Source organism: Leiobunum rupestre, chromosome 3 (assembly GCF_980474605.1).
Source record: "Leiobunum rupestre chromosome 3, qqLeiRupe1.1.hap1, whole genome shotgun sequence".
NCBI lineage: Eukaryota > Metazoa > Arthropoda > Arachnida > Opiliones > Sclerosomatidae > Leiobunum > Leiobunum rupestre.
In genome coordinates, this window is record NC_143386.1 from 64,864,712 (window position 1) to 64,890,114 (window position 25,403).

The 25,403-nt window shown below is 36.4% G+C and overlaps 2 protein-coding genes across 2 annotated transcripts; both read right to left on the reverse strand.

Moving 5' to 3' along the window:
- Nucleotides 1-16,227: 16,227 nt before the first annotated feature.
- LOC149954275 (uncharacterized) lies at nt 16,228-18,832 on the reverse strand. The gene is made up of 5 exons (XM_090170315.1): nt 18,739-18,832; nt 18,541-18,679; nt 18,319-18,467; nt 18,114-18,240; nt 16,228-16,609 (listed from the first exon to the last, which is right to left on the reverse strand). The coding sequence occupies exons 1-5, from the start codon at nt 18,773-18,775 to the stop codon at nt 16,351-16,353; spliced, it is 711 nt and encodes a 236-aa protein (XP_090026441.1). The 5' UTR covers nt 18,776-18,832; the 3' UTR covers nt 16,228-16,350.
- A 1,322-nt stretch (nt 18,833-20,154) lies between these two features.
- Nucleotides 20,155-23,152, reverse strand: LOC149954276 (uncharacterized). The gene is made up of 5 exons (XM_090169023.1): nt 23,007-23,152; nt 22,797-22,929; nt 22,565-22,713; nt 20,634-20,760; nt 20,155-20,561 (listed from the first exon to the last, which is right to left on the reverse strand). Exons 1-5 carry the CDS (start codon nt 23,041-23,043, stop codon nt 20,309-20,311), a joined length of 699 nt encoding a protein of 232 aa, XP_090025149.1. The 5' UTR covers nt 23,044-23,152; the 3' UTR covers nt 20,155-20,308.
- Between the last annotated feature and the right edge of the window lie 2,251 nt (nt 23,153-25,403).

Consider the following 25,403-nt stretch of genomic DNA (forward strand, 5'->3'; position numbering starts at 1 on the left):
TTTGCTCTGAGTTTTGGGAGGGGTGTGGCTAAAAACGTTTTGGGGGTTTGGCTGAAAATTTTGTAACTGGGCTGTGGGATTTTCACTCCTCAAACATTGGCAACACTGCCCCTACGACAAATCAGCCTTGTATCTCATTGGGTCCGTAAACCTGACGTCTTCCAACGCCAATGAAGGCCACGCCGGTGACTTTTTTCCTTGCCGCCTTCAAAGAGTATATATGCCGGGGTTAAAATTCGGCCATGATCCCAGCGAATCGTTTAAACATAGTCATTTTCCCTAACTATAAATAAATACACAGTAAATACACTCTTGGTCTAATCTAATTGTATTAGATAGGTTAAGCAAATCACTCTAGAAGTTTGAACAACAACGTCGGGATTCACGTGAACATTTTAGATGTTTTAAGTTTCCCGTTTGTACTTCGGAATCGAATATATAACAACTTCAAGACGACGCCAGCATATTTCTCTCGAGTAATTACTTGCTGTGCTCAGTGTTGCCAATGTGCGGGAAATTTCCCTTTTTGCGGGAATTTTCGTCGTAAAATTATCGGGAAGGGGAAAAGGGAATTTTTCTCGAAATACTAATATTTTGCGGGAATTTTGAAGGGATTAGAGATGAGATAGAAAAAGTGAAGGCAGCATGCGATAGTCTCGTCATGCGCAGTAGATTCCGGTTTTTGTATCCCCTCAAGGTCAAATCTGAAAGTCCCTGCACCGCAATTGCGGCTCTCAAAACACAATTATATAGCTTAGGCCTCGTTTTTATAATCTTTTATTTTAAAAAGTTTTGTCACATATATGTAATTTTTTTTAATATTTTTATAATTTTATTATAAATGTGAAATATTTGGTCGCTCCCGAAATTTTGTGCCTGTTTTCCGAGGAGTTTTCACGAATGTAAGTTGGCTGTGGTTATTGAGGGAATTTTTGGCCCAAAAAGGGAAATTTTTACGTTCTGAGAGGTAAATCTTACTTTCAAAACTTGGCAACACTGGCTGTGCTCCATTTGTAGCCGCCCTGATTCTAAGAGGTGTACTCTGGACTCTACTACCAGAGATCCTGGCAGTTATAGAGATGCGAAACTCCCCATACCCTAAGCAAACCAGTTTTTTTCAAATTTTTGCCGATCGCAGTGACGCCTGTACACTCTGTTTGAAAAGTCTTCGACAGCTGAAATTTTTGCCCTCTTTTTAATTCTGCTAGAAAACTATAATAGATAGTTCGATGAAACCAATTGCAACTTTTATTTATTTTCCAATATCTTTTGTTATTTATTGGTTTCGTCCGCCAAAAATTAATAGTTTGGCGGGAACCGTCGAAACTAATTTTTGACAACTTTTTAAATATTGGTTCTACGGCACTGACTCGCGCGTTTTTGAATTCACAATGGTCGGTTCATATTCAGAAAGTGGAAAAATTATCCCTCTACAACCAACGGTTGAGAAGTTATCGCGTTTCCAAATTGTCGTCGAAGTTGCGTTATTTATAATCGCTTGATGCATTTTAGGTATTTCCTAGTTTCGAGGAAAGTTTGGAAACGCTATAACTTCTCAACCGTTGGTTGTAGAGGGATAATTTTTCCACTTTCAAAATATGAATCGACCATTGTGAATTCAAAAACGCGCGAGTCAGTGCCGTAGAACCAATATTTAAAAAGTTGTCAAAAATGAGTTTCGACGGTTCCCGCCAAACTATTAATTTTTGGCGGACGAAACCAATAAATAACGAAAGATATTGGAAAATAAATAAAAGTTGCAATTGGTTTCATCGAACTATCTATTATAGTTTTCTAGCAGAATTAAAAAGAGGGCAAAAATTTCAGCTGTCGAAGACTTTTCAAACAGAGTGTACGTGGGGAGTAATCGCAGAGATCCTAGGATTGTTACCGTTGTTTAAATTTTTTTTGGGCTAACGCCAACGAAGAAGAAACCAAGTTGAAACTGGAATTGAACCATAATTTATTAGTTTAAGTATTTTTTTATACATTAGTATATATTTAAAATTTATTTGAAATGAAGTTCATATTTTAACTGTTTATCATTTTTAAATATTTTAGGCCTTGTTTAACCACAATAAAGAAATAAGAAACAGGATTTTTGAGAAATTAGGACTAAATCAAGGATTTACGCTAATATTTTAAAGTTTGTTAATATTTAGTGATTAACTTTAAGTAACTTGCGATCTAAACGTTTCTGGGCCTTGCTATATTTCTGGTTTTATTGTTCATGAAACAAGACTCCTCAAAATGCAGGGCACATATTTTATTATTATTTTGTAGATAATTGGTATCTTTTTCAAAAAGATTGCGTCTTCCTACATTTTCTAGCCATTGTTTTGAACTGTATTTTGAAAAACAAAGATTAAAATATAACTCTAATTAAAATAACTTATGTTATATCCCACCGTTCTTTTTCTTTTGGAAACTTAAATAAAGAAATGCGCTGCTTTTCTTTACAAGAATTACAAAAAATCGCTGAACAATAGGTTCCAGGCATTTTAAAACTTTATTTCGAAAATAAAACGCGTTTACAATTTTTGCGTCTCTCGGCTTGAAACGGGCGCTTCCTTCCGGCCGAAGGGCGGCGCTGATGCTTGCATTTTTTTGTCAGGTTTTTGGCGGAGTTTCGCATCTCTATAACTGCCAGGATCTCTGCTACTACGGCCATGGGTACAGCTTAAATAAACCTCTCAAACCTCTCGCTTACGTGACGTGACACATCGTAATATATTTATAGTAATTAGTGTTTAAATAAAAATACTGATAATTATAATTTTCCAACTTCACAAATCGAGACAAAGTTATGACAACTTATTATTTGTCTAGCAGCGTATTTGTTAAAAAGCGTAAAATATTGAAATAAGCCTAGGCCTTGTACCATTAAGATGAATTTGGCGAAATAAGTACGAGTATACTAAAAGATAAATTTGCGGTACACCCGGGCACACGAAGCAACAAATAATTGTATTTCGACAACACTCATACCCATACATAACGCCGGTTTTAGTATTGTTCAAACGACGTTTTTAATTCTTCGTGTACCCTGGGTTAGCGAAAGGTGTGTAACTTGTTAAAATTTGATTACAAACTTACTTGATCGCGTTAGCCGGCGAACTTAAAGCTAGGAATATGAAAACTCGGTCCTTCTAGCTTAAAGCGCGCTTAACCGATTTTTAAGAATGGTTATCCTTGAACGTCGTACTCTCAACGTTGTTGTTGTTAAAACTTCTAGAGCGCTTTGCTTAACGTCTCTATTATCCCAACCTAGTTATTCTCTCTAAATCGAGGGGTCGGACAGTTGCCATTATTTTGTACGGGATTTCGGGATTTCGTCGAGATGTTGGCGATTTTATCAGTACTTTTTGAAGTGATTTTGGGATTTCAATGTTAATTTACCATAGAGAGAGTTAAACGATTTTGCAATTTTCGACCAAGTGTACGGGATTTTGGTAAATGTCCGTCCCTCGCTCTAAATAAATCCATTCTTGCTATAATACTAACAAGGGAAGGTCTTGGACTGAAAGTCGGGGATCCGAGAAAACGTTATGTCAACCTTTAGACCATGCTCCAGGAAGGTATCAGCCAAAAGGTCAAGTTTTATTTCCTTTCGAAATTTTGACCTTGGTAGACCCGGAAATTCCTTGTGGTATTTTATATGCTAATTTCATGGGCACCAAATGGTCCCCCCCCCCCCATTTGCAAAATTTTGAAATTTTTTCTTTTGTGATGCCCATGTCAAACATGCGTAAAGTGGTCATTCAAAGTTAAAATTGGGTAAAATGGCTAAAACTGGTCAATATGGTCAAAATGGTCAGTTTGCCATGGGGAGGTCAATATGGTTAAAAATGGTCAGTTTGGGATGGGAGTGGTCAATATGGTCCCAAATGGTCAGTTTGCGATGGGAGTGGTCAATATGGTCCAAATTGGTCAGTTTGCGATGGGAGTCTCCATAATGGACAAAAATGGTCAGTTTAGTTAGACCATAGGTAGTTCAAAACAAATAGTTAAAATATTATCTGGTCGCCGCAAGTATTTTTTTTTGGAAAATTTCAAAATTGTATTTGCCGTAATTCCGAACCCGCCATGGATGGTTTTGGTTGCCATAGGACTGATGGCGGAAACCATTGAATTGGGAATAGTACCGCTAGAATGGCCATTTCAATCTGCCTTCCGCGAAACAATTTTTGCAAAATTGAGAACTCTATCATTTGTTGGTAGCGCCATCCGCTGTTAGCGGCGGGAACTATATCCCATACAATTGAATAAATAGTACTAGTGTACTTTGAAAGTGATAGATGGCGCCACCCGTCTAATTATAGAGTTGACGGCTGAATGCGCCGACTCGAAATTTCAGAATTTGTTTCGCGAAACCACGGCTCCCGAACGCACCTTTGTCATTCTAGCGGTACTATTCCCAATTCAATGGCGGAAACCGAGTGGCTAGACTATTCAAAATATACAAAAGTTTAATAGATAACGCCGGACTATCATGATTTTGAAATTTTTCGAATGAAATGCATCAATAAATGAGCTATGAGATTGGATATATAAATTTTGATAAAGGTGCAGGAAATAAATGTGTTCCGAAATATTTGGGAAAGGTTCCTTTTTTTGCGGCAGGAACTTAATTTAAATAGCAATATTTTGGTAAAGGTGCTTTTTTTGGCCGGAACTAAATGTAACTATGGCACCCTTTCCAAAGTATTGCTAATATATTTACAGTTAGTTCCTGTAATAAAAAACTGCACCTTTCCCAAAATATTAATATATACATTTAGTTAATCCATAATAATTCGGCATATTTTGATTGTTTTTAATTTATTGTCCAAAAAGATCTTTTAATTCGGTAGAAATTTTAGATGTTGAATTTCATAACTGTGATGTATTTCATTCGAAAACATTTCAAAATCATGGTAATCTGGCGTTATCTATAGTACTTAAGAATCTTTAGTTTAGTCAGTCCGTTGTGTCTTACCATCTGTTTACCACCCCATCCTACGGTACCCACAATATCTTCGAAGTTAGTTTTTCTGGGTGAGTTGACGATGTTAGTAGACGCTTTGCCAGAGTTACGGCAAACACATGCAGTTTGGAAATTTACAAACAAATTTAAAAATACTTGCCAGATAATATTTTAACTATTTGTTTTGAACTCCCTATGGTCTAACTTGACGAAATCAAAACCATTATTGACCATATTGACCACTCCCATCGCAAACTGACCATTTTGGACAATATTGACCACTCGCATCGCAATCTGACCATTTTTGACCATATTGACCACTCCCATTGCAACCTGACCATTATTAACCATATTGACCACTCCCATCGCAAACTGACCATTTTGTACGATATTGACCACTCCCATCACAATCTGACCATTTTGGACCGTATTGACTACTCCCATCGCAAACTGACCATTTTGGACAAAATTGACCACTCGCATCGCAATCTGACCATTTTGGACCGTATTGACTACTCCCATCGCAAACTGACCATTTTGTACAAAATTGACCACTCGCATCGCAATCTGACCATTTTGGACCATATTGACCACTCTCATCGCAAACTGACCATTTTGGACCATATTGACCACTCCTATCGCAACCTGAATTGTTCTTACCATATTGACCACTCCCATAGCAAACTGACGATTTTGTACCATATTGACCACTCTCATCGCAAACTGACCATTTTGGACCATATTGACCACTCCCATCGCAACCTGAATTGTTCTTACCATATTGACCACTCCCATAGCAAACTGACGATTTTGTACCATATTGACCACTCTCATCGCAAACTGACCATTTTGGACCATATTGACCACTCCCATCGCAACCTGAATTGTTCTTACCATATTGACCACTCCCATAGCAAACTGACGATTTTGTACCATATTGACCACTCCCATAGCAAACTGACGATTTTGTACCATATTGACCACTCCCATTGCAACCTGACCATTATTAACCATATTGACCACTCCCATCGCAAACTGACCATTTTGTAAGATATTGACCACTCCCATCACAATCTGACCATTTTGGACCGTATTGACTACTCCCATCGCAAACTGACCATTTTGGACAAAATTGACCACTCGCATCGCAATCTGACCATTTTGGACCGTATTGACTACTCCCATCGCAAACTGACCATTTTGTACAAAATTTACCACTCGCATCGCAATCTGACCATTTTGGACCATATTGACCACTCCTATCGCAACCTGAATTGTTCTTACCATATTGACCACTCCCATAGCAAACTGACGATTTTGTACCATATTGACCACTCTCATCGCAAACTGACCATTTTGGACCATATTGACCACTCCCATCGCAACCTGAATTGTTCTTACCATATTGACCACTCTCATAGCAAACTGACGATTTTGTACCATATTGACCACTCTCATCGCAAACTGACCATTTTGGACCATATTGACCACTCCCATCGCAACCTGAATTGTTCTTACCATATTGACCACTCCCATAGCAAACTGACGATTTTGTACCATATTGACCACTCCCATAGCAAACTGACGATTTTGTACCATATTGACCACTCTCATCGCAAACTGACCATTTTGGACCATATTGACCACTCCAATCGCAACCTGAATTGTTCTTACCATATTGACCACTCCCATAGCAAACTGACGATTTTGTACCATATTGACCACTCCCATAGCAAACTGACGATTTTGTACCATAATGACCACTCCCATAGCAAACTGACGATTTTGTACCATATTGACCACTCCCATCGCAACCTGAATTGTTCTTACCATATTGACCACTCCCATAGCAAACTGACGATTTTGTACCATATTGACCACTCTCATCGCAAACTGACGATTTTGTACCATATTGACCACTCTCATCGCAAACTGACCATTTTGGACCATATTGACCACTCCCATCGCAACCTGAATTGTTCTTACCATATTGACCACTCCCATAGCAAACTGACGATTTTGTACCATATTGACCACTCTCATCGCAAACTGACGATTTTGTACCATATTGACCACTCCTGATTCAAACTGGCCAGGTTTGGCCATTTTATCCAAATTTAACTTTGAATGACCACTTTTACGCATGTTTGAAATGGGCATCACAAAAGTCCAAATTTCAAAACTTTGCAAAGGGGGGTGGGGGGATTCTTTGGTGCCCTTGAAATTAGCATATAAAATCCCATAAGGAATTTCCGGCTCTACTAAGGTCAAAATTTCGAAAGGTCATTAAACTTGTCCTTTTGGCTGATACCTTCCTGGAGCATGGTCTAAAGGTTGCCATAACGTTTTCTCGGATCCCCGACTTACAGTCCAAGACGTTCCCTTGTAAGTTGTAATTTTTGATGAAAGGCATTCTGCGCGTAATGCGATTCATTTTTCCTTCTCAAAGTCCTAAGGAGAAGTAAGTCTAAAGGTTTATGGTAAATTTAATGTGAAATTTACATTTAAAGATTTAATAGATAGCAGTGCATAAGCATGGAATTTTTCATTATTTCTACACACTTAATTTAATTAAAAAAACAGTACGTTGAAGAGAAACAAATTTACCTTTGAAGGTCGAAATTAATTCTTTCGCAGAACTCTTAAGGAAACGGGTAAACACCGATTAACAAATATAAAGAAATAACTTTCTCTTGCTCAATTTTTTCAATTGAGAGGATTTTTAAACACAAATTAAATTAGCTTTTTGAATTGTTTTTTTTTTTGGGTTTTAAACGCTCACTGCTACTTTTTATCTTTGTTTGTATCGACAGCGTAATATTTAATTTAAATTAGAGTGCAATTAATGTTAATTTGCAAATAATTTTAATTTGCAAGTAATGTTAATTTGTGAGTAATATTAACTTGCAAATAATTTTAATTTACAAGTAATGTTAATTTGCAAATAATTTTAGTTTACAAGTAATGTTAATTGGCAAATAATTTTAATTTGCAAGTAATGTTAATTTGCAAATAATTTTAATTTGCAAGTAATGTTAATTTGCTATTATGGTTAATTTGCTATTATGGTTAATTTGCTATTATTGTAAATTTCTATTAATGTTAATTTAATATTAATGGTCATTTGCTATTAATGTTCATTTGAAATTATTGATTATTTGGAATTATTGTTCCTTTGTAATTATTGATTATTTGAAATTAATATTCCTTTTCAATTAGAGTTCATTTGCAATGATTGATTATTTGAAATTAATATTCCTTTTCAATTAGAGTTCATTTGCAATCTTTGATTTTTACCTCTCCGAGGGGACAAAGTCCCCTAGGAGGGGTTATACAACGACCGTGTCTGTCTGTGGGTGGGTCTGTGGGTGGGTCTGTGGGTGGGTCTGTGGGTGTGTCTGTCTGTCAGGACTGCGAACGCGTTCGCATTTTCGGTGCAAAGTGTAATCACTGCGTTCGCAGTTTCTCAAAGGGTTGGCAAAACCACCGTGTGACGGTGAGCGTTAACGGATGCATTTGCGGTTTGGTTTGGATGGTGTTTTTTCGCTCACCGTCGTGACGGTTTGGTGTATTACGTTTTTGTAATGTTTATGCGTAGGTTGTGAGTGTTGAATTTGTTGTGTTTGTGTTCTGATGGTTGTGCATGTTGAGTCGGTTGTGTTTATATGGGCGTTTTCTCTCCAACTTCTTCTTAATGACTTTGGGACGGACCGAGTGCTGAGTGTAATGCTACCTCTCAACGTTCAATGGCAGGGTTTCCACCAGTTGTACACGGTATTCGTCTTAGTATCAATTTGCGATGGCATCGGGCGGGATTTGAACCCGAGACCTCCTGATTGACAGGCGGACGTTCTACCACAGAACCACCGACACTTGTTACGCCTTATTGAAAAGTAGACCTTCAGCTTTATCGGAAGCGTATTTAATAGAGTACGAAATTTTGGTTTAATTGAAATAGAATTGAAATTGAAATTATTGCATCGAAGAAATTCTACTTTAGCGTTTCTCTATTGATTAAAAATAAATGCGCCACCCAGGTTTCGAACCCAGACCATTCGGCTTGGCAGTCGAGCGCTCTACCACAGAACCACCGATAGCTCCTTAGATTCACTGAAATTAAGACAGGCATCGTAAGCATAATAGGTAATAAAGTCTTTTTTTATTAATGAATTTATGAAGGCCTAATCTGGTATTTTTTAAAGGTTAAATCTTGTTTTAGCGCAGTCAGCCGAGATTAGAGGGTTAAAGGGTAGACCCTGTGGGTGGTCCACTTTTTTAACGACCTATATATAGTTCTGTTAATTCAAAGGAGATAATTTAACGTTAATTGCTTTAAGAGCTGGCGGTTCGTCAAGTGGCTCTCTGTGCTTTGTTGATGGTAAGGTTTTTGCTTCTTGTAAATACATTTGGTGTGGATATTTGGATATCTACGATTTCTAACGCAGTCAATGATTTCTTGGGTGTGCGAGTCATTATATGATATTGGAAATTGGACGGCATTGGTCTTTTTCATGTGGTATGCGTCACAACGTCAACAGGAAGTGAACGAGTCGTCCACTACCAGATATCTACGGTATCTTCATCAAGGGCGAGTGTTGAAATAAAATGAGCGTTAAAGATGCGGCAAGTATTTCGTAAGAGAGTAATTCCAAAAAGCCTCTGTAGATATTTCTTTCATTAAAATTTGCTTCGTATTATATTTAACTGATAAACTTGTTCTGTAAAAGGGTTTAATTCAATTGTGCATTGTTATAGTACGTCTAACTTACTGTTGTAACTACTTAACTTATGATATTCTGAATAAATTAAAATTGGTCGTTTCGTCTCAATTATTTTAATTATAATTAAAATTTTATACCGGGCGGGATAGAAATGGGTTAATATTTTTAACAAATAACTCTAAATTGCGGAGATATATCTTTAAGGGTTATCTCGATAAATTAATACCACTAGGGACAATTCTTCCGAGGAGAGGTATATTTTGGCTTGCCAACTTGTTTGAAATTAATATTCATTGGTAATTAATGTTCATTTGCAAATTAATGTACATTTTTTACATGTCTAACTGAAATGTATGTTTCTTTTTATTAAAAAGGGCTTATACGCGTAAATTAAAAGGTGAATTTATATGGAGACGAATTTCCTATCTCGCGTAGTTTCGCGTTTTCGGTTTAAAATTTGTCTGCGTTTCAAATGACTTGTAACGAAATAGCAGTTTCTTATTGGTCTTTCATATAAATTCATATTTTGCTGGGTGGTTTGGCATTTTTACCCACCTTGTAACACAGGCGTATACATTATTGATGCCTATGTTCTACGCAGTAAAACTTCAAACCAGTTTTAATCTTCGTTGCAAACAAGTTAAGCAAAAATAAAATGTACTTAACCAAAATCTTTCACATTTGTTTTTCAGTGTCGGATTAAGGACATGGCCTACTTGGCACAGGCCTATGAGCCCCCAATAACAGAAGGCCCCCATCACTGATGAAATCAATGGATTTTTCACTGATTCGGTTTAAGACAAAAACATATCAGAATTGTTGCTTTATTATTTGAAAAATCATTATTCTCGTGACATCAGCTCAACTTCGGGACATGCGAGTTTCACGTTTTTATGCTTTCCTTGCATAGGCCTCCACTTTGAAAAGGTGTATAAACGGTGTTATATTATATATAACAACCGGTAGGGTGTAGCTCCCTTAAGGCACTAGTTTAGTACCCTAAAGGGAGTAATTTAACACTTTAAAGGGAGTAGTTTAACACCTTAAAAGGAGTATTGTAGAACCCTTAAGGCACTAGTTTAGTACCCTAAAGGGAATAGTTTAACACTTTAAAGGGAGTAGTTTAACACCTTAAAAGGAGTATTGTAGAACCCTTAAGGCAGTAGTTTAGTACCCTAAAGGGAGTAGTTTAATAACACTTTAAAGGGAGTATTGTAGAACCCTTAAGGGAGTAGTGTAACACCCTGAAGGGAGTCGTTTAGTACCCTAATTTCCTTAAAAGGAGTAGTCTTGTACCCTAAAGGGAGTAGCTAAGAACCCTAAAGGGAGTAGCTAAGAACCCTGAAGGGAGTAGTTTTATACCACAAACGGTGAAATAAAGGAAGGAAAACGGAGGACAAAAGCACCCCAAACAACGTAAATAAAACCCTAAAAGGAAAAATGCTATTTAAGGTGTAGAATAACATCCTTCATAAACCTGTTCAGGTGTTCAATAAGAAACAAGAAAAAACCCATAAAGATTTGAAATTAATACTTTTTTAGAACATGAGATTTTAAAAATTAATAAGTCAATAATTAAATATTTTTCATAATAACATCTTAATCCAATAGCCTATTCTGTTTATTCCCTAGAAACATGTACCTCCGCAATTTAGACCTTGTACATTGTCAGACGAGGAAATGTTCGCCCTGTGAAAACCAGTGCATGATTTAAACAACTTTGGGACCCTTATCAAGAGGCGCTAAGACCTTTTTGAAGCCCCAAATTATAGAGCGCGTACTTCACTTTCAAGATGGGTATTTCTATGACCTTCGGCCAACGTGAAAAGACCCCTGAAATTAAAAGTCTTCAAAGTTCTAATTAAATGAACTTCAGAAAGCGATAGATTTCAATAGGCGAAATGAGTTGGCAGTATAAATTCTATCCTCGCTAATTAAGGATGATTAAAACGCTTACAAAGAGATTTTCGACAAGCGGATTTTGGCGACTCTGCTAGTTTCGCTTTCCTGGTGCGAACTAATGTGGCGCTCCTCATTCGAAACACGTTTCAGCCTTATCCCACATTCCAAAGGCTGTTAGGCCCCCCTCTTCGTACGAACTGCGTCTAATCACCTTTTCGCGAATGGAAACTCACGAAGTCACCAAGTAACCAACCAGCGTTTTTTTCCGCGTTATTAAATAATAATGCCTCAAGTTAATTTCCTTCTAACACGCAAGGACAAAATAAATTTGTATACTGCATTTTGAAATATCTCTTTTTGCGCGGAAAAGTACTTGAAATTCAAATTTAAAATCTCTAATATTTCAATTTTCACAATCGAAAATATCTGTAATAAATCTTTTATAAATAAAAATAATATTTTAAAAATGAAGTAATAATAATAATAATAATAATAATCAGTTAGGCTAATACCCAAGGCACCACCTTAGGCCTAAGTCATCGAGCGACTATTTAAGCCGTTAATTCAGTGTAAATATTTAATTATCATAAATATCTATAGTAAAACCGTTTGAATTTCTGGCTATTTAATTTAATTTAATATAGTTTTTCACTCGAAGATCTCTTTGGTCCGAGTTTCGCGTCTTTTGGTTTGCTCGAAGACGTATCGGTACGAGCTATTAGTTAGTTTTTAAATTTATTCAAATTTGTTTAAGGTTAGGCTTTAGTATCCCTTTTCTTAATGGACTAATCTACTTATTCGCTAATTTTATCATCCTTTACAATGCAGTCCGTAGGTGGTTCCTTTTAACTTAATAAATTTTTTGAATAAAAGCCAAAATCCGGTAGCTCTTGTCAGAAATAAACTTACAGCCTCTTACAACTATCTATAAAAAGCTAAAGACGTGACTAAAATGACGGATATTTTAAGTGTCATTATTAATTTGGTTTCTTTCATAATGTATTTCTCGTTTCATCAATAAATAGTGTTAACGTAAATTAAATACTAGCTTTTGAAAGTGGCTGCATATTTTCTGAGTATAAAATTGTTGCGCGCTTTTCCGAAAGTTTTACAGCTATACGTAAATATTATCCCGATAGTTTTACGGGCGGACCTAGAAAACATCTGATATCATTTTTGGATGTAGTAAATAAAATGAACTCAATATAACTTGAAATGTTGATAGTCAGGATTCCAAAACTACAGAGATAACGTGAACATAGTTAATTATTTATTCTTTAATACCGAAGGTCGTTGGTTGAAAAATATAAAGAGTTAATGACGCAAACGTAAATTGCGTATATGCGATCCAAAGCAACCGAACAACATGATCTGGGACTGGAAGTACAGGTGTAGGCCAAAGAAATTCAGAATAACAAAGTTAATAATGATTTCTAAGCCAATTAAAACCTTCCGTTTCAATTCCAAATTTCAAAAATTTTAAACTTTGAAAGCTCAGCGGCAATCTTGTCCAAGATATATTCTGTATTGCGAAACCAACAATTTGAAATACATATACCATGGTATGATAGCAATTTTGTTATCTAATGTACGAGATTATACTGCGCTTGTTTTAATGGTTGTATAATTTATATATACACCTAGTCATTAAATTTCGTTCTCTCACATGTCCAAAACCAGCTATACACGGAGAGGAAAGATTCCTAACTATTAGTCCCTGATCAAATTGCAGGAAAACCTGTGTCAAAAAATGGCAAGTTAAATATATAGTCTTTGACAAAGGACGGCTCGTTATTCATATTTATAAAGCGCTAGAATTAACCAGTTAAACTAGCCTTGTAAAGTTTTTAATAGCTAGCCAAACTGAAAAAAATATATAAGAAATTAGTATTTTATTTCGTTGTTAGGCTTTCATTTTTTTTAAGACGGACCATTAAAAAATGATAAATTTTCCGACTACACAAAAATAACGCTTCGTTGAAGAATGAATATTAACCAAGCAAATAGGACAAGAAATTTTTGAAAGGAAAGAGTATTCACTATTCAGCGGCGGCGATCGGAAAACATTTCTGTGGGTCACGGGCCATTATTTTTTTATCCAAAAATTCATATACTTAAAACTTAAGCAAAAAAATGTACAGCTCTAAATTTTTATTACTTTATTTTTTTTTAAGTGTTCTTTCTTATATCTCATCCGTCAATGGATACATTGATAGTAAAAGTTAAGTCAATATCTTTCGAAAAATATTTGTGTACATGGCTAGAAAATTAGCCTTTCTTGGCCACATACTTTACGAAGATATTTTAGGTAAAATAGGGTACACGATGCGGAGATTTTCTGTTTGGACGAATCTATCGAAATAAATTTTACGGTTGTATCATCTTAATGCTACTCGCATCTGCAATCTCAAAATAACTTCTGTAAAAAGACTGAATTCGGACCAAAATAAAGGCAGTGGGTTATAAATTTTTCCCAGATGTCTATTTTTCCTTAATTTTATTTCTGTGGGGGCTCTGCCCTCGTTTGTTTTCCCCTGTGGGGGCTCGAGCCTTAGAGCGTATTACAGAGCGACTCAAAGACAAAATTTAATTACTGAAAATTAGCGCTCCTTTCGGGAAGATAATTTCGGAACTATTTGATAATGGCAAATAATCTAATTATTCTAGTCAATTTTAATTAACGTCAGATATATTTTAACAATAGCAAAGACAAATTGTATATGTGGTTTGGTAAACACTTTCTATACATAGTTTGCAGCTATGGTTTCCACGGAAACCGGGAGTATTGTCAAAAACTCGAACCATTTCGCGCGTAGCTACTAAGTAGGTAGTCATTTTGTTGGTAATCTCATAAAATGGACGAAAATTAGATTTATGCTTTCAAATTTTTAAGTTAATGTCGTTATGGACCCTAAAAAAACCAGCTAATTATATTTTAAACCCGGGTTATTTAAAAAAAAATAGAAAATGACTACAGGAAAATCTACGAAAAGAAGTTGGCAAAGTTTATCGAATTAGGCCTTTGCGGTATCCTTTTTACAATTACTTTCGGTATCGAATAAAATGACAATTTTCGGTCTCCCTTTCTAATTGAACTACTCGAACAATTTTTAACAAGGCAGTTAACCAATTTTAACGTGAAAATAAATTCTTAACCATTTGAAAACCATTAAAATCCGTAGACGATTGAAACTGTTAATCCCCGCGTTTTACTAAGCAATCTACACCAGCAAAATGTCGGCATTGTACGGTTTATTCTTACAAGGAGACGACCCGAGGTGTTACACACCGTTTTCGTTCAAACTCGGGGGATTGGTAGACCTTCGTGTAACTTGAAAAATCCTAAAGGGAATTTATTCAATAGGCAACGGTTTTGCCATGGTAACGAAAAATGTTTTTGACAACATAAAATTGAAATTTTTTCTATTTAAGCCATATCGGTTCATTTTCACCCATTTGGTTCAAATTGATCAAAATGTGATCAATTTTGATTTTTTTCGTCAATTTTTAAATTTTTTTTTATAATTTTGGTATTTTAAAACTTTTCAATTTTTTAAACGTACGGAGGCAAATTGTGTAATAGGTGTTTCAATAAAAAAATAAAAGTATAAAATGTTTTTATCTGCGAACTTATATTGGCACGCGCGTTTCGCACGTAAACTTCAAAATCCAAAATCTTCAATAACTATAACTAGTGACGTACAATAAAAATATTTACACTTGACTCCCCGTATTTTATTGAAACCCCTAATATCAAAGCAACTAATTTATGAGTTGTATTGACGTTCCTTCTTTACCATTCGCTCCTACGATATGTAAGGTAGTGTTCGGCAGTCGATTAATTTTTATCCATTAATAAAATAAGCTCGGCTATATTTAAATAATATTTATTTAAATAACCAATAGTTGAATAAAAATAGTAAAATGTTTAAATAATCGAAGGTGAATAAACCTATTATTTAAATAAAACAAACACTTAATTAAATAAATACCACTTTTATTCAAATTAATGCTTGGGTGCGTAAAAAACATAATTATATAAGTTAAAATGATATTCGTTTTACCAAAGTTTTTTTAAATAAATCGGAAAATTTGTGGATAATGAATAAACAATTCCGAACACTAATGTAAGGAACGTAAATACGTAATTCTTGTACCTCGCATCGTGTTTTCTTCACACAGCGAGTAGTAAACTCATGGAATGCCCTCCCTTCCCTAATTAAGATTAAATCCTCTAGTTCTGTCGGCTTGACAAGTTTTACGGGTGGTAAATATCTTTCTTGTATATAGTTGTATAAAACGAGAAAATAAAATATATTTATATTTTACTTTTCCTAACTGTACCTTTTGCCATATCCATCGCCATTCCTTTGTCATTGCTGTTATTTCATTCTTATTTTTGTGTAACTTTCATGGTATTTTATACTATCTCCATTCCCTACTAAAGCAGGGCGCAATAAGTGTAAACTTTCTTTTCCGGTTTAATAAACTTTATTATTATAAGCCTCAAAAAGATAACGAACTACTTTTCAACGCGGCGGACTACACGATTTGAAAACATCCCTGTAAACAAGTATGGGGCGTTTAAGTGAAATCTTGAAAAATCGTGTATTGAGAAAGAAAGTGGAAAGCCAATAATGAATTATATTAAACATAGTTTATTTGCAAACATAAATGAGAAACAAAGATTAATGGTTAACATTCAGGATCTACGCGCGTAATATCAGCCTACAATGTATCACACTCCAGATAAGGCGTATATTACCTCTCCTCTTTTGGCAAGTTATTGGCGAAAACTATGGCCACGCTGGGCATGATACTCTTGTACTCAGGGGCATCGGCTGGCAATGATTTGGCTACTCTTTGGTTGCATCTCTCCGGTTCGGCCAAGTAAGGCAGACATTTATCCACCAAGAACACTCCGAAGCCTTGGATGGCCGACCTGACTTCACGTCCGGCCTTCTTGCCGCATTTTTCCTTCACTTCGTCGTTGTAGCAACGGTCGTATTTCAGGAAAGCGCTAAAACGAAGGGATAGCTTTGTAACTAGAGCCACGATTACAATTGGGTTTATTTCGCACCCCTCCAACATCGAACTTCCGTTTTCATAGTCAAAGATAATACAGAGATCCGTACCCTAGATCCGAATTCTGGGAGCTTTCTGATTGACGGTTTTGTAACGAAGCGTTTACCCACTTCCGGAGCTTGACCTCCGAAATGTCGGCCTCCATTGGGCGCTGGCACGGCTAGCTTTGATAAAACGCTGTTCATGCGCCAGCGCGTTTTCAGTCTTATCTATAGTTAGTTACCATGGCCACTATGGAGCTAATTTTTTTCTGATTTCTGGAAGTGGGTAAACCCTATTGACTACGCGCGAGGCAGTTATTTCGAATCTAGGGTACGAGCTCTATAATATGATCTTTTCTGCACCTAAAGAACCCAGGGTTTAAAATTCCCCGCGCCTTAATATCCCGCAATCTAAAGGTGCCTACGCCTAAAGAACCCAGGGTTTAAAATTCCCGACGCCTTAATATCCCGGCATCTAAAGGTGCCTACGCCTAAAGAACCCAGGGGTTATAACTCCCCGCGCCTTAAAATCCCGGCATCTAAAGGCGCCTACGCCTAAAGAGCCCAGGAGTTAAAATTCCCCACGCCTAAATATCCCGGCATCTAAAGGTGCCTACGCCTAAAGAACCCAGGGTTTAAAATTCCCCACGCCTTAATATCCCGGCATCTAAAGGTGCCTACTCCTAAAGAACCCAGGGGTTATAACTCCCCGCGCCTTAAAATCCCGGCATATAAAGGTGCCTACTCCTAAAGAACCCAGGGGTTATAACTCCCCGCGCCTTAAAATCCCGGCATATAAAGGTGCCTACGCCTAAAGAGCCCAGGAGTTAAAATTACCCACGCCTAAATATCCCGGCATCTAAAGGTGCCTACGCCTAAAGAACCCAGGGGTTATAACTCTCCGCGCCTTAAAATCCCGGCATATAAAGGTGCCTACGCCTAAAGAACCCAGGGGTTTAAATTCCCCATGCCTTAATATCCCGGCATCTAAAGGTGCCTACGCCTAAAGAACCCACGGGTTAAAATTCCCCACGCCTTAATATCCCGGCATCTAAAGGGACCTACGCCTAAAGAACAAAGGGGTTATAACTCCCCGCACCTTAAAATCCCGGCATATAAAGGTGCTTACGCCTAAAGAACCCAGGGTTTAAAATTCCCCACGCCTTAATATCCCGGCATCTAAAGGTGCCTACGCCTAAAGAACCCAGGGGTTAAAATTCCCCACGCCTTAATATCCCGGCCTCTAAAGGTACCTACGTCTAAAGAACCCAGGGTTTAAAATTCCCCACGCCTAAATATCCCAGGGCCTATCCGTTTGGGCGTCCAAGTTGCAATGCCTAAATGTTTCGTTCCAAACTTCCAAATAAACCGACTTAAACTAGGTTTTAAAGTATGGTGCGAGTTGGTGTGACACTGGCTTAAATCGCTTTTAAAATGAATTTAAAGGGAATATCTTACCAGCAAACGGCTTCCATTTGGTTGGCCAACTCTTCGTAAGGTGCGGCTCGAACTTTCTTGAAAAAATCGTTGGTGCAGCTGAAATCGGACAACTTTTCCTTGATGCACGGGGTGTATTCGAGCAATTCTTGTCGAGGGAAAAATAGATTACCACTTAGGGTACTAATCAAAAGTCTGGTTAAAGAGTATTAAGAACTCAACGTACTTTTGCCCAATTCGTTTCCACCGGGTTTGCAAATGTCGTCGATGGAATATCCGACGGAGTCAATGTAGGAGTTCGCGAGTGACGCCGGAAATAGAGTGGAACATTTCTTCAGCTTCTCCTTTATACAATCTTGACCCTCCTTCAGATTCCTGAACCATTCATATTTGTGGTCGATCATTTAGTTACAATTTTGTGAAATAATTAGTGGTCTATCGATATTACGTGCAATAGGCATCGAGCTCCTCATTATTTTGCGGCACTCTCGCTGGAGTCATCAATTGGTCGTACATCTTAAACCCACATTCGTCAATCACAATCGGGTCGCAGTCGCCCTCAAATTGACTGTTGGCCGTTCCCAGGACTAAATTTTAAAACCATAACCATACTATTCAAATAAAAGCAAACTCCAGACAATCTTACCCAAACAAAGTCCAATTACAAAAAGAAATTTATTCATTTTTCGAGGTAAATTTAAAAACCAAAATTGTCAAATTAAGCGCGGGGTACTCCGAACTAAGATACTGGCCGAATTAAAAACGAAACCCCCAATCTCAAGCCCTTTTATAGTACAATATGCTCATAAAATTACCATAATATTACTACCATTTTTATTCTTTTTAAACTGGCAGAAAACCTCTGACGCGGTTGGTTGCTAAATTTAATCGTGGAACAATATCTGAAATTGTGATCGTGAAAAAGGTAGTAAAACTTTCAGTTGACCTTGAGGGATTTCTTTACAAGGTGGTCCGGATCAAACTTTGCAATGGATTATTTTCAACGTAAGTTTATGTATCTTTCGGGATCGTGTTTGACAACTACTCATAGCAGCGATAGCGATTTTAAATGAAATGAACAAGGATTCACCGATCAATATTACGTTTATCTTTAGGTGTCCAAAATGTTATTTTAAAGTTGGTAAAACGTGGTTTTCAAAGTAACAAAATGGATTATCCCATCTCAACCACGCCGTACCTCAAAGGGGATGGAAATATTCCCCCTCCGACAATTATAACCATGTCCAATTTTAGGATGATGTTTTTTTTACAAGGTGGAGTCTTAAATTGTGTATTTTCTATTGGACGAAACTATAATTTTGATGGAATATTTCCCACCAACCGTACTCCTGTTAACGATTTCAAGGTTAAGTGACGTGTAACATTTTTCGCTAGTTATTAATAACTAGTTTTCTGTCGGAGATCGAACTCGCAACCAACATGAGAAAAAGACTGCTAAACACTTTTGGAATTTTGGAAAAAATAAAAATCGAATATAAATTTCCTCAATTAGTTTCGGATAAATATAATTAACCACAGCTCTATAGCGGCTACATCTGGCTAACTGGCATAATGAAACCTTTTTCTAATGGAAAAGGAATTTTAGGTATTTTTACACGGACAATAAAATATTTAATTTAAAGGTTTAAAATATAAACTTTTCCACTAGATGTAAAATTTTTGCATTATTTAAATTTTTCAGTAGATGTTAAATTTTGGCAATATTGAAATTTTTCACTAGTTGTAAAATTTTGGCATTATTTAAATTTTCCACTATAGATGTTAAATTTTCCACTATAGTTGTTAAATTTTGGCATTATTTAAATTTTCCACTATAGATGTTAAATTTTGGCATTATTTAAATTTTCCACTATAGATGTTAAATTTTGGCATTATTTAAATTTTCCACTATAGATGTTAAATTTTGGCATTATTTAAATTTTCCACTATAGATGTTAAATTTTGGCATTATTTAAATTTTCCACTATAGATATTAAATTTTGGCATTATTTAAATTTTTCACTATATGTAAAATAACGCTAAATAATAACGACACAAATAATGATAAAGATAAAATACAATTTATTCAAATACAACAATGAGAAACAACGATGAAAAATGAAATGAGATTTACATGTCTATTTGAACTAGTAGCGTTCAATACAGAACTTAAGTAGTAACAACATGCATTTAGCTCGTTATCATTCGTGAACGGGTTATCGGGCTTGGACGTTGTTAGCGATCACCTCGGTTAGGGCTGGCAAGATACTCTTGACCACCCTGTGTTCAGCGGGTAGAGCTTTGGCTACTCGTTGCTTGCACCTTTCCGGTTCGGCCAAGAACGGAAGACATCTGTCGACCAAGAAGAGTCCGAATCCTTGGATGATGGATCGGACGGAACGACCGGCTTTGTTTCCGCACTTGGACTTGACTTCGTCGTTGTAACAACGGTCGTATTGCAAGAAGGCGCTAAGAAAGGAACCAAGGATTCGGTCAGTCAACTACCGAAGGGTGCGAGGCTCGTCACCGTAAAGGCATTACCAGCAAGCGGCTTCCATTTGGTTGCTCTTCTCTTCCAACGGCGCGGCTTCAACTTTCTTCAAGAAATCTTTGGTGCAGCCGAAATTGGTCAGCTTTTCCTTGATGCACGGGGAATATGGTAGCAATTCTTCGCGGGAAATCAAATATTTCGTTACAATTCAAACCTTACAAGGACCTCGATTATTCGATAAAATTCAAACCTTACAAGGACCTCGATTATTCGATAAAATTCAAACCTTACAAGGACCTCGATTATTCGATAAAATTCAAACCTTATAAGGTTCTCGATTATTCGATAAAATTCAAACCTTACAATTACCTCGATTATTCGATAAAATTCAAACCGTACAAGGACCTCGATTATTCGATAAAATTCAAACCGTACAAGGACCTCGATTATTCGATAAAATTCAAACCTTACAATTACCTCGATTATTCGATAAAATTCAAACCTTACAATTACCTCGATTATTCGATAAAATTCAAACCTTATAAGGTTCTCGATTATTCGATAAAATTCAAACCTTACAATTACCTCGATTATTCGATAAAATTCAAACCTTACACGGACCTCGATTATTCGATAAAATTCAAACCTTATAAGGTTCTCGATTATTCGATAAAATTCAAACCTTACAATTACCTCGATTATTCGATAAAATTCAAACCTTACAATTACCTCGATTATTCGATAAAATTCAAACCTTACAATTACCTCGATTATTCGATAAAATTCAAACCTTACAATTACCTCGATTATTCGATAAAATTCAAACCTTATAAGGTTCTCGATTATTCGATAAAATTCAAACCTTACAATTACCTCGATTATTCGATAAAATTCAAACCTTACAAGGACCTCGATTATTCGATAAAATTCAAACCTTATAAGGTTCTCGATTATTCGATAAAATTCAAACCTTACAATTACCTCGATTATTCGATAAAATTCAAACCGTACAAGGACCTCGATTATTCGATAAAATTCAAACCGTACAAGGACCTCGATTATTCGATAAAATTCAAACCTTACAAGGACCTCGATTATTCGATAAAATTCAAACCTTACAAGGACCTCGATTATTCGATAAAATTCAAACCTTATAAGGTTCTCGATTATTCGATAAAATTCAAACCTTACAATTACCTCGATTATTCGATAAAATTCAAACCGTACAAGGACCTCGATTATTCGATAAAATTCAAACCGTACAAGGACCTCGATTATTCGATAAAATTCAAACCTTACAATTACCTCGATTATTCGATAAAATTCAAACCTTACAATTACCTCGATTATTCGATAAAATTCAAACCTTATAAGGTTCTCGATTATTCGATAAAATTCAAACCTTACAATTACCTCGATTATTCGATAAAATTCAAACCTTACACGGACCTCGATTATTCGATAAAATTCAAACCTTATAAGGTTCTCGATTATTCGATAAAATTCAAACCTTACAATTACCTCGATTATTCGATAAAATTCAAACCTTACAATTACCTCGATTATTCGATAAAATTCAAACCTTACAATTACCTCGATTATTCGATAAAATTCAAACCTTACAATTACCTCGATTATTCGATAAAATTCAAACCTTACAATTACCTCGTTTATTCGATAAAATCCAAACCTTACAAGGACCTCGATTATTCGATAAAATTCAAACCTTACAAGGACCTCGATTATTCGATAAAATTCAAACCGTACAAGGACCTCGATTATTCGATAAAATTCAAACCGTACAAGGACCTCGATTATTCGATAAAATTCAAACCTTACAAGGACCTCGATTATTCGATAAAATTCAAACCTTACAAGGACCTCGATTATTCGATAAAATTCAAACCTTATAAGGTTCTCGATTATTCGATAAAATCCAAACCTTACAAGGACCTCGATTATTCTATAAAATCCAACGTACTTTTTCCCAATTCGTTTCCACCGGGTTTGCATACATCTTCAATGGAAAATCCCACGGAATCTATGTAAGCGTTGGCGACAGCGATTGGCAAAATTGTCGGGCATTTCTTCAGCTTTTCCTTCATGCAATCTTGACCATTCTTAAGAGATCTTTTTGGCCACGGTTACGGGGTGAAATATTGAATCAGTATTTTAATCGAGGAAGCGAAATCCTATAGTGGAAACTACATTACGTGCAATAAGCGTCTAATTCCTCTTGGTTTTGCGGCATTCTGGTAGGGTCCATCAAATTGTCGTAGAGTTGGTAACCGCATTCATCCACGACGATAGGGTCGCAGTCATCTTGACCGTAGGCGATTCCAAAGACTATCGGACATCACGGAAGAGGTCAGAGGTAATCGTGGGTAAATTTGGAAAAATATTCGAACGTGAAGAAATCTTACCTAAGCAAAGTCCGATGGCGAAAATAAATTTATCCATATCGAAGTAAGAAGTACTCCAAACGATGATTCAAACGGAATGAAAAACAAAATCTAACTGAAAGCTCTTATATATACTGGTAGACCTTGCTTTTATAATGCCCTCAGCCCTGTTTTTCAAATTTTAAAAATGAGGTTCGTTTTGCAACACGCTATCTTAATTCCAAAACCAAGTAATTACACTTACGCGTTTAACGTTTCTCGAAAGAGCTTTTCAACCTTATACTACAAATGTTTTTCGTCCGCAGAGATAATTTCGAAGTAATGATTATTTTTTTACCCGTTTTAACCAGTATCGCGAAAAACAAATTATTTTATATTTAAATAATGATTTCCTCAAATTTAATTTGTTTGAGATACCTGATTTTGGAACTTAGGTAGGATCGAATCTTAAAGAGAGAAAAAAACTAGTACGTAATAACCCAAGGTTTGGGCCGGTTACGGACGTCAGTGTCATTCCCGAACCAAAGGTGAGAGAGGTTATCAATGATGATGGGTTTCAAGAATCGTAAGATTGATAAAGATTTTCTATTGGAAGAGACTTACTTTATAGAATATCTCTAACAATCGCCTTTCAGGGGCGATGTTCCAAGGTTACGCGGACGCGCGCTAAACACTTTTCTTAGAATTTTAATAACCGGTTCTCTATAGTTTACATATACTTAACAAAACCGTCTAACAACAACCTTTAGGGAAAAATAATATCTTAGCATCAACGGTGTCAGTGTTATATACAGGTAGGCGTATAGCAATCGAGAGAGTAAAAACTTGGCCCGACATAGAAAATCAAGTTTATCAACTTTCTCCTGCGCTGGAGGAAAGTTTATAAGCCATAAGTAATTAACTATTAAAATTTTCATTACAACCTTCTTTAAAACATTTTTCGATTGTGTTCAATCAGAAGTAAATGAACCTTCTGCTTTTAAATAATATTTATTATGTCATAATGGCATAAGTTTATGAGTATATGACACTTCTTATTGTCCACGTGCAAAGCTTTTAGCGAGAGTGATGGGTAATTCAATAATAAAAGATCAATAATTTATAAAACTATAAAATATTCTTTACGTTATATTTTTTATAATTACCTCTCCGAGGGGACTTTGTACCCTAGGAGCGGTTATACAACCACCGTGTCTGTCTATCTGTGGGTGGGTGGGTCTGTCTGTCAGGCCTGCGAACGCGTTCGCATTTTCGACGCAAAGGGTAATCACTGCGTACGCAGTTTCTTAGAATCCGGGAAAAGGTTTTTCCAAAAGCGCCCTCTTTTTGTCATTGGGTGTAGTATAATTTTTTAATCGGCCGGGATTCGAACTCGAGCCCTCTTGAACGACAGGTGAGCGTTCTACCGCAAACCACGGATACAGTTACGCTTCACGGAAAATTAATAACTCTTCCGAGGAGAGGTATATTTTGGCTTGCCAAGTTGTTTTAAAGTTGAATCAAGAATTTATTTTTTTAAATTAGGGATAATGACTTTGTTCAAACGAATTTTATTGCTTTTTACACACAATCCCTATGTATATAGATATTGTAGTGTATTAGGTTCATGTATAGTGTGGTCCGCCGCCGCAGCCGTTCGTTCGTTCGATTACTCTCGAACCGTTTGCAATACAAAATCAAATGATACGTCGGTCGATTAGACTTATTGGGACAGGGGTGAATGTTTTATTCGGACTGTGGTTTATGAAATCTGGGACAGGGGTGAATGTTTTATTCGGACTGTTGTTTATGAAATCTGGGACAGGGGTGAATGTTTTATTCGGACTGTGGTTTTTGAAATCTGGGACAGGGGTGAATGTTTTATTCGGACTGTGGTTTTTGAAATCTGGGACAGAGTGAATGTTTTATTCGGACTGTGATTTTGAAATCTGGGACAGGGGTGAATGTTTTATTCGGACTGTGGTTTTTGAAATCTGGGACAGGGGTGAATGTTTTATTCGGACTGTGGTATTTGAAATCTGGGACAGAGTGAATGTTTTATTCGGACTGTGATTTTGAAATCTGGGACAGGGGTGAATGTTTTATTCGGACTGTGGTTTTTGAAATCTGGGACAGAGTGAATGTTTTATTCGGACTGTGATTTTGAAATCTGGGACAGGGGTGAATGTTTTATAGCGGACTGTGGTTTTTGAAATCTGGGACAGGGGTTAATGTTTTATTCGGACTGTGGTTTTTGAAATCACAGGGGTGAATGTTTTATATCGGACTGTGGTTTTTGAAATCTGGGACAGGGGTTAATGTTTTATTCGGACTGTGGTTTTTGAAATCTGGGACAGGGGTTAATGTTTTATTCGGACTGTGGTTTTTGAAATCTGGGACAGAGTGAATGTTTTATTCGGACTGTGATTTTGAAATCTG

Excerpts from the sequence above, each read along its gene's own strand:
- LOC149954275 (XM_090170315.1), bottom strand. The coding sequence starts at position 18,775 with ATGAATAAATTTCTTTTTGTAATTGGACTTTGTTTGG. Across the intron at positions 18,468-18,540 it reads GAGCTCGATGCCTATTGCAC|GAATCTGAAGGAGGGTCAAG; the intron begins GTAATATCGATA and ends TGAATGGTTCAG. Across the intron at positions 18,241-18,318 it reads TGGAAACGAATTGGGCAAAA|AATTGCTCGAATACACCCCG; the intron begins GTACGTTGAGTT and ends TCCCTCGACAAG.
- LOC149954276 (XM_090169023.1), bottom strand. The coding sequence starts at position 23,043 with ATGGATAAATTTATTTTCGCCATCGGACTTTGCTTAG. Across the intron at positions 22,930-23,006 it reads CGCCATCGGACTTTGCTTAG|TCTTTGGAATCGCCTACGGT; the intron begins GTAAGATTTCTT and ends GATGTCCGATAG. Across the intron at positions 22,714-22,796 it reads GAATTAGACGCTTATTGCAC|ATCTCTTAAGAATGGTCAAG; the intron begins GTAATGTAGTTT and ends GTGGCCAAAAAG.